The sequence below is a fragment of the Takifugu flavidus genome, chromosome 15, assembly GCF_003711565.1.
Source record: "Takifugu flavidus isolate HTHZ2018 chromosome 15, ASM371156v2, whole genome shotgun sequence".
NCBI classification, from domain to species: Eukaryota; Metazoa; Chordata; class Actinopteri; order Tetraodontiformes; family Tetraodontidae; genus Takifugu; species Takifugu flavidus.
In genome coordinates this window covers 3,122,679-3,140,028 of record NC_079534.1, presented here as the reverse complement: position 1 = coordinate 3,140,028, position 17,350 = coordinate 3,122,679, and the positions used below count along the sequence as shown (strand labels likewise).

Here is a 17,350-nt window from a genome sequence, read left to right as displayed (position 1 = left end):
GCAAAAATGTGAATAAAGTTATATCATTCACATTTGTAGGGGATTTCTATTTGAATGTATTAGCCCAGGTGATGTTCATGTGCACTCCCACAGCCAACACACAATGATTTAGTCTTTAAAACACATTCCATGCGTGAAAATGTGTCCAACTTCCACATGCATTTGACCCCGAGCTGTTCGTTCCCACTTTTCAATCAGACCAAGGAGCCAGAAAAGCAGAATTTGCCCACTTCCTGTCCCCGTGGTCGCCAGCATGCATGTGCATGTTGGTTACATTGAATGGGACAGATGAAGGTTTTGCTTTCCTGTTCATGTGCAGCTTAGACCTGACAGCATAATAGCGCCGCAGTCACTGGCGTGTTGGGGGGAGGCTCTCGTGGCTCTCAGCACTTCTCTTTCAGGCCTGGCTTACCCTCAGCGCACTGTCAGCATCATCCAGGGGGGTGGGGGACCAGAGCCGACCTCTTCCAAAGCCCGCCAAGTTGTTCCCACCTGGGCGTGTTTTCCTGAATTTCATTCAGTTTGTTTGGTCTCTGTTTGAGAAGACCCAACGCCGCCAAAGACGACCCAATTTTCATTGTGAGTGTGTGATTTTAAGAGGACAAAACACACACGCCTGGACAAGCTGAAGCATTATTGTGTATTTTCATCCAGGCAACGCCCTTCTGCAGCCGCACGCCTGTGTGTAAACTAAAGAATCGAGCCACTCAACTGTGGCTCCTTTGCGTCCCTTTGTTTGCAACACACATCAGTGAAACGCATCCCATAAAATGTAAAGCGTGAGACTGAAGCGAAACGGTGACCAATGTTGAAAATTCTTGGCTCGGTGTCATGAACAGGCAAGAACAGGCTCTGCCGTTTCCTCGCATACCAGTGATGCCAGCACCTTCTCCACAGATCCTCCATACCTGAAGACACTCATTGAGTAATAACCTCTAAAAAAAAAAAGAGCCCTTCCCGGTTTTCCCACAGCCACATTTTAAACATACTGAATAATCCAGTGGCTTTACCACAAAAACATCTGTTTTATATGAAATTCTATAATCCAAGATGGAAATTGAAAGAAATTTTGAGACAAACATGTAACAATGATTTATTTTCCTTTTTTAAACAAATGCAAAGAAATAGACTGAAATCTCCACCTCAGAGATCGTCCTCTTGTGTATGCCAATACTATCAGAAATGCACAAATGTATCCCTGATGCATTATCTCCCACATTCAGGAATGAATCAAAGAGCCTAAAACATGTCACTTTTCTAAACAAACGAGGTTTTATCAACTCTTTATATGCAAGTTTCCAAATTATAATAATTCGAATTTTAAAACGGCTTCTGGCAAAGCAGCAGTACATTAATTTGACTAAATAAAATCAGTTTAATTATCAAATAATTAGAATAAAAATTGCAACGTTAAACGATCTAGTTTTTCGTGTTTTACGACATAATAGGTTTTTTTACGGAAAGTTTGTGCCACACTCAAGATGGCGACGTGCTCCACGCGCCACACGCTTACGTGCTTACGTCACTGGGTCGCGCGTAAAGTTGTGTTGACAGGAGCCGTCGGAGTTGTCAGCGGAACAGCGGTAGCCAGCATCACCGGAGCCGAATGGAGCGAGCCTAAATACATTACTCACACGGCATTTTTTGCTTTTCGTAAAAGGTTTGTTTACGCACAATAGCACCGACGCCATGGCAGACGACCCGTCCTCCCAAACGTGGTCAATCGACAAGGATGACTACGAACTCAATGAGGTGATAGGTGAGTAGCTTAGCTTGCTAAAGTTAGCACCTTAGCCTCCCCGGGACCTAGATTGGCCGCTAACAGCATCAAGCAGAACAGCGCTGCTTTTGTGTAGCCAGCAGGATGGCACTTAAAACAAGTAGCTACAAGGTTAGCTGGATTTTCCCCCGTCAAAGGCCAAAATCATTGGTGGCCCCTGTTCGTCGGCTAGCTCAAGTCCTATAGCTTCCTAGCAAGTTAGCACCAAGGAAATGGCTAGCTAACGCAAGTTATAACCACTGTGCGTGAATATTTGCCAGTTTGGGTGGTGGTGGTGCAGGTTTAAAGAGTGTATGACACGGATTAAAGCGAGAAATTCCTCTTCAGAGAGCATGGCTGACGGGTGACGACAAACTGAAATGCTGGTCTATGATTCGATTTGCTCTAATGATGTATTCCACTAGTTATTTCCCTAAAATGGTATTAGTCCCAAATATCAGATACGAGTTCCCATCCATAGCTTGATAAAACTGATGATTTTGCTTGATTCTTTTCCTCAGGGAGCGGTGCTACTGCAGTTGTGCAGGCAGCATTCTGCAAGCCCAGAAAGGAAAAGGTGGCCATCAAACGTATCAACCTGGAAAAATGTCAAACCAGTATGGATGAACTGTTGGTAAGCAGCTGGGAGTGTGCTGGACAGTGTCTGCGGCCCAGATGTGTGTTTGCCATGGAGAAGGGTGGAGAGCAGATCAGAAGCTTGATATCGCCACATGCGCAGTTCTGCAGCTGTGACAAATCAGAGATGACATTATTACATTTTCCTTGTGAGCATGAAGATACGTTGGCTTATGACCATTGACGTTCACAAGTGCAAACAACTGTCATACTGCTTCTGCCACCTTTAACTGCCATCTCGTGTCACAACAAGACTCCCAATGAATGAGTTCCTTTCTGTGCAGCGGATAAACAATTAATCAGCTTATATTTATTATTTAACATGCCTTTTAAGCAAGTATAAAGGTATCAGTGTGCCTGTTATACATATGAACTTGCTAGGCAAGCCTTAAAAGTAAATGAAAACCAGCATTTTATTTGTTTGTGATGTATGGTATTTGTCCATCATTCATATTATTATAATTTTTGGAGGTAATTAGTAACACAGATATAGGTAAAACTATGCTGTCATGGTCAGGAGTGAGCTTCACAGATTTGATTTAGGATGCTCAAAAGAAAGAAAAATGTAGTATAACATGATTTTAGACAGGAAATGATCTCTAATAGAAAACCTTGTAGTTACTGTAACAACATATTTGATCTAATCCACCTGTCAAATCGACCGAGCAGTTATTGTAAACTCGGTGGTTTTAAAACATTCTTGATTCCCGAAAGCCTTTTACAACCTCACGGTTCCTCCATTACCCTCTTGCCTGACCATGTTGCATGGTTACAGATGTGGATTTACTGTCTACCAGCTCTCCATTACAGTCAGGAAGTCGGGGAGACGATTCTGCATTATTCATCTCCCCCTCATCGCATCATGTTGATGGTTTCTCAAGCAGAGTCCATCAGAATGATGTTGTTGAATGTCTGATACATTTTGTGTTCGTGGCCCCTCGAGTAGAGAGAGAGTCCAACTGCCCCAGCTCTTGCACATCATTTATCTTGGGTTCTGGGTTTACAGCACTGGGGATCTTTAACCAGGGGTGGTTTTATGAGGTTCAGCACCTATTTAGACCGTAGCATCGCTGGGGGTTTGTAATCTTGAGTATAAAATCAGTGTTCTTTTCCCTGTTGCTTCTTTTTCTGATGTGAAATTTACTTTTGTGTGCAGAAAGAGATCCAGGCCATGAGCCAGTGCCACCATCCAAACATTGTGTCTTATTACACCTCCTTCGTGGTCAAGGACGAATTGTGGCTCGTCATGAAGCTGCTCAGTGGTGGTACGTTAAAAGAAAAACTTTGCTCCTGATTTCTCCAGCTTATTTTCACCTTGTCTGTAACTCACCTTCACTCCTTCCTCTTGGCACCTTTATCTCAAATATGGCTGGGTTTGAACTTTGCCTGAATGTGGGGGATTAACGCTTCATTTGCCAGGACGCTTTTTAAAAAAAAAAAAATTGTTGGAGATAAGAGACCACGTGTTGACAACTGAGACGCCGCCATGACTTTACTGTAAGACAGGACACCGCTGCTCTGGTGGACATGGAAGAAAACAAGAGCAGCTCGTCTGTCTCAACAGGGATTAAAAAAAACTATAAACACAGATATCCCAACATTACAGATGATTACAGAGATGGTAATTTGGAAAAGTGAGTGTTGCTGGTAGCGGCTGAGCTGTGTGTAAACCTAGTTGGGGTTTAGTTTGATTCTAAAAAGCTCTAAGATCTCCATCATGATGTGTTTTCCTGTAAAGGACAGGCAGTAACATAAGCCACACGTCCAGGCACACAAACATTCCGTTCACAGCCTGGAGACTTTCTTTACATCCTGACGGAATGTCTGCCTGTCCCCCAGGCTCGGTTCTGGACATCATCAAGCACATCATTTCTCGCGGCGAACACAGGACTGGAGTGTTGGACGAGGCCAGCATCGCCACCATCTTGAAGGAGGTCCTGGAGGGGCTGGAGTACCTCCACAAAAACGGGCAGATCCATCGGTGAGCGGCTTCTCTGGCTCTTTAATCTCAACTACCCGACTCCTTTAATATTTAATGCTGTGAAACTGCATAATTGAGCAGTTTTGCTTTACATAAACATCTTTGCTGACACTCTGAACCACCACTGATATTATCAGACGCTAGCACAGCAGACTCAGACAGCATAGAACAGTATATCAGTTTAAAATGGTTATTTTAGGTGTCGTTTCCTTCTAATAAGTGGGCTTATTATGTATGTGGGGTTTTAGTAAAGTAATGTAGCACAGATGCTGTCATTCATCCTGCCCAGTTCTTTCTTTGTTCACCATAACCGGCACCCGGAGCATCTGTGCCGCTCAGTCACCCTGTCCCGATCACGTTCTCGCTCTTCACACGCAGGGATCTAAAAGCTGGAAATATTCTTCTCGGTGAAGACGGCTCCGTGCAAATTGCTGGTAAGGTGTTTTTCTGGTGTTTTTCCTTGTTGTTGTTCTTAAACCTCAGCTCAAAGAATGTTCCTGTGGCTTCTGAAACGTGATAATTATATATTTTTAATATTTCAAATCTAGATTTTGGGGTGAGTGCCTTTTTAGCAACTGGAGGAGACATGACGAGGAATAAGGTTCGGAAGACGTTTGTGGGGACGCCATGCTGGATGGCCCCGGAGGTCATGGAACAGGTGGGACAGTTTGATGAGACCCTTCCGCGTTCCTTCTCTCAGATGAGAGAGAGAGACACGACCTCTTATGTCTCCCTCCTTCGCAGGTCCGCGGCTACGATTTCAAGGCCGACATCTGGAGTTTTGGGATAACGGCGATCGAACTGGCCACCGGTGCTGCGCCGTATCACAAATATCCACCGATGAAGGTAACTTTCTGTTTCTTTCATTGTGAAAATGGAAAACTTTCACGTGGTTTTTTTTCTGCAGACTGTTCGGCTCTGATGAAGGGTGTGTTTTAATCACCTGTGTGTGTGTGTGTGTGTGTGTGTGTGTGTGTGTGTGTGTGTGTAGGTGCTGATGCTGACGTTGCAGAATGACCCCCCCTGTTTGGAGACGGGTATCACTGACAAGGAAATGGTGAAGAAGTACGGCAAGTCCTTCAGGAAGATGCTCTCTCTGTGTTTACAAAAGGATCCAAAGTTAAGGTGCGTTCATGCTCAAACCTGGACCTTTAAACCCTTCGGTTTAGCTTAATACGGTATCATCCTGACCTTTAGTTCCACGAGGCTTCAGCTCTTTAATGAGCTGGTGTTTTCTCATGTTTAGGCCAACCGCAGCAGAGTTGTTGAAGCATAAATTCTTCACAAAAGCCAAGGTGAGCGTTTTTAGCTTTAGCTGGCAGAAATATGCGGATGCTCTTTATTTATCTATTTAAACGCTTAATCTCTTGCAGAACAATGAGTACTTGCAAGAGAGGCTCCTTTATAAAGGTCCAACAATATCAGAACGCTCCAAAAAGGTTTGGTCATTACTAAGACTGTTTCGCAACGCTCTTACTCAACATTGCATGTCGAAATACGCCCGTGTGAAGGAACCTTTGAGGTGGCATTAACGGTGATTCCTAGGTGCGTCGAGTGCCTGGCTCCAGCGGGCGACTCCACAAAACAGAGGACGGCGGTTGGGAGTGGAGCGACGATGAGCTGGATGAGGAGAGCGAGGAAGGCAAAGCCGCCGTTTCAGCTCTGCGGGTGAGTGTCTGCGCCCCGCGTCGTTTCCGCGGTGTTAGAAGATGACCAGCAGATGGCGCTGTTACACAACACGATTAAAGCTTAATTCCAGGGTGACTGTAGAGGCCAGTTTTGGCCATGATATCATGAGATAAGCCACCAAAACGGATCAATCAAACAAACTTTTGATCAGAAAACATGTTTCTAATTATTCTGCTCATAATTGTCTGCTTATTCTCTCTTTATGTCTTGGTGTGGGATTTTATTTTACATTACCTGTGATTTCAGTTAAGCCCTGTGTTCAGAGTCACCTTGTGTCGAACTCTTTCAATCCTAGGATGTTCTATAAGTCCTTACATTGGGGGGATGAAAGGGAAATTGCATGATTTAATCCTGACAATCTGTCATGTCCATTCTGCAGTCCCCCAGGGTGAAGGACGGGTCTCAGAATCTGGAGGTGAGTGTATTTGTGGGGGACATGACTTAAAAATCTTGATTTGTTTTAATGGTTTAACAGTGCAATTTGCATGACTGTCCTTCGTGTATCCTCCTTGTTTCCTATTTCCCGTTCATGCAAAACTCCCACTGATTTATCTACGTGTTGTTAGCTTTTCCCACCATCAGATGGCTCCACAGGCCACCTGCAGCCTCCCGGGGCTGCGCGCGAGAACCTCCCCAACACGGGTCAGACAGAGGAGGCTCCACCTCCGGTTCCTGCCCCGACTGGAAGCCCTTCACATGTTTCCACTGGTCAGGTAAACGAGTGGCAATCGGCACTTCTTCTTCTTTCCATTTTATATTCTCGTGTCTGTTCAAGGATTAACTATGAATTCGCCATATTAACTCTTCGTAGGATCCAGCTGCAGCCAATGCCAGCGTTCCCATCAGCCTCGTCCTCAGGCTGAGGAATTCCAAGAAGGAGCTCAATGACATCCGATTTGAGTTCATGTCTGGCAGAGGTTGGTGAATAAGAGCACTTGCCGCTGAAATCTGCTCAGATTAGCGCTTAACACCCGGATTTCCCCCCCTTCTGTGCTCAGATTCAGCTGATGGAGTTTCTCAGGAGTTGGTCTCAGCAGGTCTGGTTGATGGGAGGGACCTGGTCATCGGTAAGTTGCACGTGCACCCCGAGCACGATGGTCAATGTGGCGTCAACGAGGAGGCTGCAACAAGGATGGCTTGAAAAGGCCGAGTTAGCGCGACACCTCACCTCACATCTGCTTCATTCCAGTTGCTGCAAATTTGCAGAAGATCGTCGATGATCCTCAGAATAACAAAAATGTGACTTTTAAATTGGTAAGAATGCAGACATCATGCGGCGCGGGCGGGATCTTTGAGCGTCGGTACCATCGTTTCCTCTCTTCCAGGCGTCTGGCGTGGAGGAATCTGAAATCCCCGACGACGTTAAACTCATCGGATTTGCACAGCTCAGCATCAGTTAAGTTGAACGGAGCCAGCAACAAAGGACAGGAAGTGACGGCGGCGCTGTCGCCAATACCAAGAAACCACTACTGCCAAAGAGAGACGGAGCATGAGTTAGAGGATGAAGAGGAGGAGGAGGAGGAGGCGTGGGAGCGGCAGGAGTGTGACACTACTGCAGGGTGCATGAGGATCATAACCAGAAGGGGCTCGGTTCATCGCAGGAATCACACTTGAAACATTTATAGTGCGCTTATACAGTAAACGGGAGAAAAGATGCAATCATATATATCAACTCCTAATTTCTCTTTCTTTATTTCTTCCTCTTCCTCCACACTTAAGCACAATCCAAACCATCTTGCCAGTTCTGGAAGTGATTGCCTTTTATTTTTCAGTGTTTTTCTTAGTTCTTTTATTATATTCTATTATTATTAGTATAATTTTTTTTTTTAATCTACTGTGCCACAGAACTCAGAAGTGTTGCGCCACCGTTATCTGGCACTTTGTCCTCCAGTGAAATTGAAAAGAGTCTAAATTCAGCCTCAGTCGGAACAAATTTGACCATCAAGTCCGGAAGTCGGCGTCGATCGGGCTTTGTCCTCCTGTACATTTAACCACATCTGGAGTTCATGAGCGCATCCTCTGATGAGGTGACGTTCTGATGAGGTCGTCCCTTCCACGTGGGCTCTCTTCGCTGGGCTCCTCATTTCCACTCCTGTAGACCTGCCCCATCTTCTATGCAATGGCTGTTCTCTTCTCCACGTGACCGCTGGTTGCTGACCATGTTCCCATTTAGGGCGAATAAAACGTGTCCGTACCTCAGCGGGAGTTCATGAAATCAACCAGCCTAGAACCCGGCGTCCGCTTTGACCTCCCGGCACGCTCGAGAGCCGCGCATTGGCGCCACGGCTGCGAATAATCCCGAATGCTGAGGCGGCTGCTGTTGCCCGCTGATTGCTGATGAACTCCTGCACAGCTCCCGCCCTGGTTGATTTAGAGTTTAAAGGGGTAGTTCTTCCAAATTGGGATGAAAAGTACAGCGGTTTACGTCCTGTAGCTGTGGGGGCAGGCTTGGTCTCATTCGCTGAGCTGGAAAAATAGAGACGGGAGTTTGTAAACACAGACGTTCACCAGAATTCAGGTTTAGGCTGTTACTCATGCTGGAAGCTGGATCCATGTTCCTTCACTTCATGTGTTCTCGGCACAAAGGAGCTTCCCATTTTCTGAAATATTCTCAAAATACTAACTTGTCCCGTGCGTTTGTTTGAACAAATGCCCTTAAACGTGATCCCCCGTATGTCGTCACGCTAAAGCGGTGACAGTTGTGGCTCCTCAAAACATAAAGAGTCACGTTTTCCTCCATTCTAACAGGAAACAGTCTTTGCTCAGAGCTCAGCCAATAAAACCAAAACTGTCCTGCTGCGCTTCATAAATCTCTCTTCATTAGACACTTGTTGGCTGTTCAGCGGTGGCGTGTAAACCTACTCTGCTAGGAATATTTCTTCGATTTTGAGTGAAAGTGTCTTACTTTTAATGGAAACAAGGTCCCCCAACAACAGATAAATCATGAACATATTGGGTGAAATAGCCCTTTAAACTGCAGACTCATATCGTCACTCCCGGTGTCGCCGTATGGTCGTTTGTACCGCCTGCGAAGGGCTGTCGGACAGCTCCGCGTCCAGGTACTTCTGTAAATGGTGTATGTAAACATGTTGTAAATGTACGTTTGATGGCAATTCCATGCACTGTCGCACGAACTTCCCGAGGTTTGTCTGTAACGATGTCGATGACTGACGAGGTGCACATTGTTAGAGGGGGAAAAAGGAAACCTTTCACCTGTAAATATGGATCGGGGCGCACGGATCGGGGCTCGCCGTGCTCGGTGGACAGAGTTGCATTTGCTTTGTAGTGTTTCCCACTGTTGGCCTTTTTGTCGGCGCATCACTAATCATGCACAGATTATTTGTCTGATTGGCACCTTATTGATCTGTTAACATGCGTGTTTTTGGAAATACACGAGGCTTGTAATCACATCCACTGGCTGTTGTGATGTTTTCTTCGTCAGGTGATGGCACACACGGCTTTTCTGTGTGTGTGTGTGTGTGTGCGTGTGTGTGAGAGAAAAGCAAATCCTGGATTTTGAAGCAGAGCAAAGGTACACCTCTACACAGTTAACTGCTAACTTGAAGGTTAAATATTGATTTTGATCATCTGTGCCTCATCCTCGCCACACGGCTCCTCTGCTGTGTGGAAAATGACGGCTCTTGGCAGCATCCTCGGATCTATTGGAGAATTTGGTCTTTTCCAGAAACTTCTCCTCCTTGGGTTATGCCTGCCCAGCTTTTTACTGCCCCTGAACAGCTGCAACCTCCTCTTCTTCGAGTCCGACCCGGACCGCCGCTGTAACACGGACTGGATCCTCCGAGCTGACCCCAACCTGACCGCGGAGGAGCAGCTGAACCTGACGGTCCCTCGGGAGACGGATGGGTCCTTCAGCAGGTGTCGCATGTTTGTGCCCGTGAACTGGGACATTGGCGCCATCAGGGAGCAGGGACTCAATGTGACCACGGCGTGCACGGACGGATGGGTGTACAGCAGTGCGCTGTATGACGCCACCATTGTCACTGATGTAAGAATGTGTCAGCAATAGTGACCTGCCTTGTCGTCCCTGCTGATCCTCCCGAACCCCCTTTTCCCAGTTCGACCTGGTCTGCGACAGATCCTACATGGTCGCCGTGGTGCAGACGGTCTTCCTGACCGGTATGCTCGCCGGTTCCTTTTTGTTTGGACCTGCGGCTGAATCGTAAGTGACCCGAGAACCACGTGGGCGAGCCGGAGCCGCCATCTGACAATCGTCTGTTCTGTCAACTTCAGGTGTGGCCGCAGGAGAGCCACCCAGTTACCTGTTGTCCTGGGGCTGGTCGCTGTCATCGCGATTGCCCTTTCTCCAAATTTATATATTTACCTCGCGTCGCTGGTTGTGGTCGGAGTTGCCCTCGGAGGATACAGAATAAACGCTGTTGTCCTGGGTATCATTTTGATCCTCTAAAGCATGTTGACTACGACACGTATGGCCTGGAGTTTATTTTTAAGCCGTGTTTGCAGCTACAGAGTGGATCGGGGCCAGCAAGCGTTCCTGGGTGTCCTGTTTGAGCCAGGGCTTTTTCGCTGTGGGACAGTGTGCTGCAGCTGGGTTGGTCTACGTTATTAGAGACTGGAGAAAAGCACAGTATGTCCTGGCTGGCGGACAGGCCTCCATCATCTTGTACATTTGGTATGTGTTTCAACAACCCTTTTTCATTAACCCCCTCCTAACTAACAAAATGAGTCTCAGCCCCTGCGTTTCTTATCACAGTGTAGCTTGTTTAAGGGAGACTGACAATCTTACAGCTTTCTGGGTGTTTAAATATGTTGATGACAGGGTAGTAGTGTAAAGGACGACTGGAAATGTACGCTGAATCGCCACCGTGGCAACAAAATTAAGCCTTCAGTAGTGCCCCGGCTGAATCAATCACCCCGAAATAACTATTTTATGGTTCTAAAAAGCATTTTTTTATCATGCAGAAATAGTCTTAACAACCTTTCTGAACAACAGTCAGCTTTTCTTAAAAAGTCCTGATCGGTTGAAGCAAAAGCTTCATCGACATCTATCTTGGCCTGCGGAACGGACTGTGAAGGCCTCCGGGAAGGCTTTGACGGTAACTCTCACTGCCTTTTTTACCCCCGTAGGTGCATTCCTGAATCTGCCAGGTGGTTGCTTGGAAGGGGAAGAACAGAGGAAGCAAAGAGGATCATATGCAAAGTAGCAGCTATCAATAAGAAGGAGATCCCCGAGGAGTTGCTCCAGGAGGTCAGTCGGCCATTCTAACCGATCCATTGAAGGCTGAGCTGCGTGCTAAAGTGACAGACGGCTGTAACCTGCGACATCTGCTTTACACTGTAGCACCTATTTGCAGTCATGGATAACATTTTTCTTCAAGGTAACAGCAGAGCAAGAAGTCAAAAGCGAAGGAATCATGGCCCTTTTTACCTCCCCTCTGCTGATGAAGTATTTCTCCATTGCTGCATTCGCCTGGTCGGTCCAGCTTCCTTTGATGCAGTTTCAGATTTGATGCCTGCTATGATGTTGATGGGGGTTTTTTTGTTCATGATTGTGGTCGGAAGGTTTTCCATCAATCTGGGATACTCCTGCCTTGCTCTGAATGTGGGGAAGTTTGGCCTGAGCATCTTCCTGGTGCAGATGCTGTTTGGGGTCACTGAGATTCCGGCGCACCTCCTCTGCATCTGGTTTGTGGAGGTGATAGGAAGACGAAAATCCCTGATGTCCGCCCTCCTGGCTGGCGGCTTTTTCTGCCTCCTGACGCTGGCGTTTCCTCAGGGTAACTGGTCTCCCAGACACGACACCACAGTTCACCTTCTACCCAGTGTAACGTGCCCAACGTGGATGTTTGATTGCCAGAAAACGCCGTCGCCATCACGGCTCTCGTGACCACTGGGAAGTTCTTATTCAACTCGGGCGGTTCAGTGTGTATGATCTACATGCAGGAGATGTTTCCCACCTCGATCAGGTACAAATGAAGTGTATTTCAGACTTTTTGAGCGTGCACGCGCTTATTCGGACTGTGCACGTTGCTTGCAGGCAAACAGCCGTCGGTTTGGGCTCCATATGCTTCAGAATAGCCAGCTTGCTGTCTCCGACATGTAACATGTTGGCCGTGTACCACTGGTCCATCCCCATCATAGTCTTCAGCAGTCTTGCGGTCCTGAGTGGAGCTCTGGTCTTCTTCCTTCCCGAGACCGCAAGAAAAGAGCTTCCGGATTCCACAAATGAGGCTGTTGGGAACAGGTGAGAGAGCTGCCCTGTTAAACGAGGTTTCCGGTTCCGTAAAGAGGGGGTCCAGAGCCTGAGGCGGCAAGAAGAACTAGTGTTCATGTTGTGATACCTGTCATTACAGGAAGGGGCGTGTCACCGAAACAGGAAGTGACGTCAGCAAGATGGAGCGCAGCGGAAGCATGTCCACCAAACTCTAGCAGGACTTGGGTCTGTGGCCGTCCGGCTCCTGCGGAGTTGCAGGGTCGGACAGGGGGATTCCATCCGTGCCGTGTCACACGTGGCGCCGCTGCTGGTTAACCTTCCTGTTCAGCAAACCTGTTTTAACTCTGGAAAAACAAGAGTCCCGATGTTGCTCTGTCTGGTCTCTACAGGCAAATATTTAAACCCAGACACTTGACACACGCTTGCTGCCAGAAAATCATTCCTCTAATCTTCTGTAATCATTTCTCTAATCTTTATTCCCAGATGCAACGTAACTTAAACGGACTTCTGTCCAGTTTGTAATTCCTCTCTTGGGTCTTAAATAAAATGGACAACGATCCCTTTAGTTTCTGAAGCTTCTGTTGTGAAGTCTTTGTTGTTTGCTTGAAAACATCTGTCTGTTTTTATCTTAAGGATCATTTTCAGAGGGGTTTTGTGGATCGGCGCCTGCTTCTTATCTTAAGTGTTTTGTTTCCGTACGAATAAACGTCCAGTAACAGCCTTTACAAAACACTTATGACCGTGCACTTCTGCTTTATCTTTTACTGAACAGCAGTAACAGAAAACAAGGTGTTAGCTGGAAATTAAAAAAAAAAAAGAAGCTTTGTAAATGATTGGAAATGGAGCTTTCGGCTCTTTCCAATTTCTCTTTTATGCTTCATCATGTGTTTCAAAATGATTCTCAAGAATCCAATAATGGAGGCAATTTCTAAAAAAACAAAAACAAAACATTGATGAAATAGTGAAATATCAATACAAAGTGGTGCCTTTTTAAACATTTATTTAAACCCAGCCTCACTCATCTGAATGTTGCGTCACTGTTTTACTAGTTGGTAAAATATTAACATTGGTCTGATTCAGTCCATCACTAGGGACATTTAGTGGTGTTAAAGGTCAAAAGCATCGAAAACTCATCTTGGTCACTTTATTCAAATCATTGGGAACTTCTATTGAACCATGTGATTGAGGCTAAAACACCCACATGGACTCGCTGGTGACTCAGCAGGGTTTGGAAAGCTTCAGTCGGAGTTTCTCCATCCTCCAGCTGCAGCTTCTCCCCGACCATGGCCGGGTTCGGAGAGCTCCTCCACAGTATCGGGGAGTTCGGGCGCTTTCAGAAGATCACGCTTTTCGCGCTGTGCTTCCCGAACGTCATCGTCCCGCTCCACTTCGCCAGCGTGTACTTCACCCAGTCCGACCCGGAGCGACACTGCAACACGGACTGGATCCTCCGTGCCCACCCGAACCTGACTGCGGAGGAGCAGCTGAACTTGACGGTGCCCCGCGGGGCGGACGGAGCCCTCAGCCGGTGTCGCATGTTCGTCCCTGTGGACCGGGACATCGGGTCCATCAGGCGGTTCGGACTGAACGAGACCGAGCCGTGCACGGATGGATGGGTGTACGGCAGCACGCTGTATGTGGCCACCATAGTCACAGATGTGAGTGGTTCGCCTCCCGGCCAATTCTAAGCAACCCAGAATGTGTGTATTTTAACCATGTGGTCTGGTTTCCGGTTTGGTTTAGTTTGATCTAGTTTGTGACCAGGCACATTTGTTGCAAGTGGCACAAACAGTGTTGATGGCTGGCATTCTTGTTGGTTGTCTATTATTTGGACCTTTTGCTGAATCGTAAGTGTATTTTTTATGCTCACGCTTGCATGTTCTCGCCACCCCACATGTGCTGATGGAAGAGGTTCTTTTTGGTCTCTTCCAGGTTTGGTCGGAAGCGAGCAACTCAGGTTCCTGTGGTTCTGATGTTCGTATTTAGTGGGGCATCTGGACTATGTCCCAGTTTCTATTTGTATTTGGCATCTCAGTTCCTGGTAGGAATAGGCTATGGAGGTTACCGACTGAACGCCGTCATATTGGGTACAGTACTTTATTTTTTCTTTCTTTTTAAAAAAAATAATCTTGGAATCTCCTATTGTCAGGTATAATTAGCCACATTTCATGTTGCATTAGTCAGGTGCCACATCTGGTCGATAATTGAGGTTAATTTGCTAATTAGCTGTGCCTGTGTCCTTGGGTAGGTGTGTAACTCACTTCAGGGATCTCAATAGGACTGTTGTGCCTCTCCCTTCTTTTGCTGACCCTGACTGTGACCTTTACAGCCACTGAGTGGATCGGTGTGTCCCAGAGGTCGTGGGGGTCGTGCGTAACTCAGCTGTGCGGTGCACTTGGACAGTGCGTCCTTGCTGGTATGATCTACTTCATCAGAAACTGGAGAGTGGCTCAACTAGTCACAGCTGCTCTACACGGAGTGATTACTATCTATATATGGTGGGGTTTTGTTTTTTATTTTTAATTTTATGAGCCTGTGGCATTGTGAAATTAAATCAAAGGTCACTAAGAGACGGCACTCGGTCATTTTCAGGTGCATTCTGGAGTCGGCCAGGTGGCTGCTGGGCAGAGGAAAGACAGGAGAGGCGAAACGGCTGATTACCAAAGTGGCGGCCATCAACAATTGCACCATTCCGGAGGGTCTCCTGGAAAAGGTCATGTACTTTAAACAGCAAAAGTCCGATGCAGCTGGATAAAGTAGTCCATTCCTTTTTGGGTAGAAACTTTTGGTGAGTTTCCACCAAACGGTGGAAAGCAGAGTTAGCATTGATTTCTAACTAGCTAGCTCATTGTCATATTTTCCCAAACATCCTTGTTTATTCAATATTAGCTTACCACCAACTGAGTGGCGTAAAAGATTGTGAAAGTCACAAAACTCTCAGACCCTCCAAGAACGCCTCACTTCTTGATGGTGCGTTAATCATCTTTGGTGTTTTGATCTTTTTTTAATATATATGTGCCCTATCGGACCAGGGTGTCGCCTTGCTTGTAACAGTAATTATATCTTTTGAAAAATGAAGACACATTGTCATCATTGCGGGATATTAAAATTGGCAGGTTTGAGTTTTCTGAAACGTGTTGCTATGGTGACTTGTCAATCCCCTGGTCAGTCAACAGACCTCCATATTTTGGTATGCTTGGAACCCCAGCAAAGGCCTCCGAACTGTCCCAAGCTGAGTAGGTAGACGTGAAAAAGCGACATTACTCGTGGCTTAGCCCGTTAAGGCTGAAATCTGGGTCGTGAAGATAACCTCAAATTTGAGAAATCAGTGCTGGACAGAACGGGAAGTCATTGGTTGTCTCTGCTATGGGTTACAGATAGATGAAAACGAAAAGGAGAAAAAGGAAGGTGCCATCGCTCTTATCAAATCACCTGTGCTGAGGAAGAACTTCTTTACCATTTCATTGGCCTGGTAAGCTCCATTTTTTTTATGCTTTTCTGCACCTCTGATCGGCCCCCTGCGATATCCTTTTGACGATTGCCTGCTATCCTCTGGAAATCCACAGGTTCTCGTTAAATCTCACCTACTTCAGCCTTTCGTTAAATGTGGCAAACTTTGGGATGAGCGTCTTCCTGACTCAGTTGATATTTGGCCTGAGTGAAGTGCCGGCACACATCCTTAGCATCTGGCTGTTAGAGGTTCTGGGTAGGAGGGTGTCTTTGGTGGCTACCCTTCTGATTGGAGGGTTATCCGTTTTAGCAGTTTTGGCAGTTCCTCAAGGTAGGACTTGCTAATAAGAGGAGCCCTGTTTGCTTTTGTAATTCTGCATTATGAGATTTATTTTTGTGTGTTGATTTTTCTTTTCGGTTCTGTCCAAGGTTACGCTGTCACTGTGACCACGTTGGTAACTGCGGGGCGTATTTTCTTAAACTGGGCTGGATCCGTGTGTTCTGTGTACCTTCAGGAGCTGTTCCCAACATCTTTCCGGTGAGTTTTTATATCCAGCTTGAACGGCAATACGTGCTTTTTTCTGACCGGGTGTGTTACTGGTTTCAGGCAAACGGCCTCCGGCCTAGGCTCCATTATGAGCAGAATCGGTGGTTTAATGTCTCCTCTGGTCAATCTGTTGGGGATATACCACCCGGCTATACCCACCATTATTTTCAGCAGCCTTTCCATCATCAGTGGTAGTCTGTGCTTCCTGCTTCCCGAGACCAGGAGAAAAGAGCTTCCTGAATCAATTCTTGATGCCGAGAGTAACGGGTAAGCCAATCAAAACACCCCGATTAAGGCAAACGTGGCTTTTGTGAGTGAATGACAGAGAATGAGCGGTCAGGTAGTGTCAACCCAATGGAACTTTGGTTGAAGCAGAATTACAAATGCATCATCTCGCACGAGGCATTTATTACCTGAACTAACACAAAGCCTCATAAATATCTTTCTCTCTATAGATACACACGACAGACCAACATGGATGAGCCAACAGGAAGTAAATCCAGCAAGATGCAGACGTCCTGTTGATGGTGTTTATTCATGTGGAGTTCTAATGACGTTATCTTGAGCAAGTCTTTGTGCACTTCTGGTGAATTTTACACATTTAACACCAACTCTATCAAAGTTTCACTCATAAACACGTTTCTGCCCAGCAGTAACGATTCACTGACAACAGCCACGTTCCTTATGATCGTTTTAAGCTTTGTAAACATTAATTTCAATGTCTCTGAACAATAAAAATTTTCACACAATGCTTCATCCCATGATGAATCCATTATTCTGTCTAATCAGCCATAGTATCATTCATCATTAACTTCCCTTTCTAGGAAAAAAAACATGAAATATTTGTAAGTTGTATGTGAATTTATAGCACAAGGTCTGCGTGTTGTGGCTCTGGGTGGAGCGACACCTATGAGCAGCAGCTCTGGGTCACTGGACAAGAAATAACTCATTTGATTTTAATGCTTTTATTTTCAAAGTGGGTTGTGGTGCATCATGCCATAACAGAACCTGTCCCATTAACATCTCTCGAGCAGATACATCAAAGAGAATATGTCCAGGAATCTGAATTCGGGAAACACCCATCACCGAATTTTG

General features: G+C 46.2%; 3 protein-coding genes across 3 annotated transcripts; all 3 read left to right on the top strand.

The window, feature by feature from the left end:
* Positions 1-1,539: 1,539 nt before the first annotated feature.
* On the top strand, positions 1,540-9,475 carry oxsr1a (oxidative stress responsive kinase 1a). The gene is made up of 17 exons (XM_057058019.1): positions 1,540-1,759; positions 2,281-2,393; positions 3,552-3,660; positions 4,235-4,376; positions 4,755-4,810; positions 4,925-5,034; positions 5,121-5,222; positions 5,368-5,501; positions 5,623-5,671; positions 5,750-5,815; positions 5,922-6,044; positions 6,445-6,480; positions 6,632-6,778; positions 6,877-6,982; positions 7,064-7,132; positions 7,255-7,319; positions 7,391-9,475. The coding sequence occupies exons 1-17, from the start codon at positions 1,690-1,692 to the stop codon at positions 7,463-7,465; spliced, it is 1,572 nt and encodes a 523-aa protein (XP_056913999.1). The 5' UTR covers positions 1,540-1,689; the 3' UTR covers positions 7,466-9,475.
* A 220-nt stretch (positions 9,476-9,695) lies between these two features.
* Positions 9,696-12,832, top strand: slc22a13a (solute carrier family 22 member 13a). The gene is made up of 10 exons (XM_057058017.1): positions 9,696-10,071; positions 10,142-10,245; positions 10,317-10,471; positions 10,548-10,716; positions 11,172-11,292; positions 11,423-11,517; positions 11,607-11,821; positions 11,902-12,010; positions 12,082-12,288; positions 12,398-12,832. The coding sequence occupies exons 1-10, from the start codon at positions 9,697-9,699 to the stop codon at positions 12,471-12,473; spliced, it is 1,626 nt and encodes a 541-aa protein (XP_056913997.1). The 5' UTR covers position 9,696; the 3' UTR covers positions 12,474-12,832.
* A 440-nt stretch (positions 12,833-13,272) lies between these two features.
* Positions 13,273-17,004, top strand: LOC130539568 (solute carrier family 22 member 13-like). The gene is made up of 10 exons (XM_057058018.1): positions 13,273-13,916; positions 14,002-14,105; positions 14,191-14,345; positions 14,588-14,756; positions 14,851-14,971; positions 15,636-15,730; positions 15,825-16,039; positions 16,138-16,246; positions 16,316-16,522; positions 16,711-17,004. The coding sequence occupies exons 1-10, from the start codon at positions 13,542-13,544 to the stop codon at positions 16,778-16,780; spliced, it is 1,620 nt and encodes a 539-aa protein (XP_056913998.1). The 5' UTR covers positions 13,273-13,541; the 3' UTR covers positions 16,781-17,004.
* The last annotated feature ends 346 nt before the right edge of the window (positions 17,005-17,350 follow it).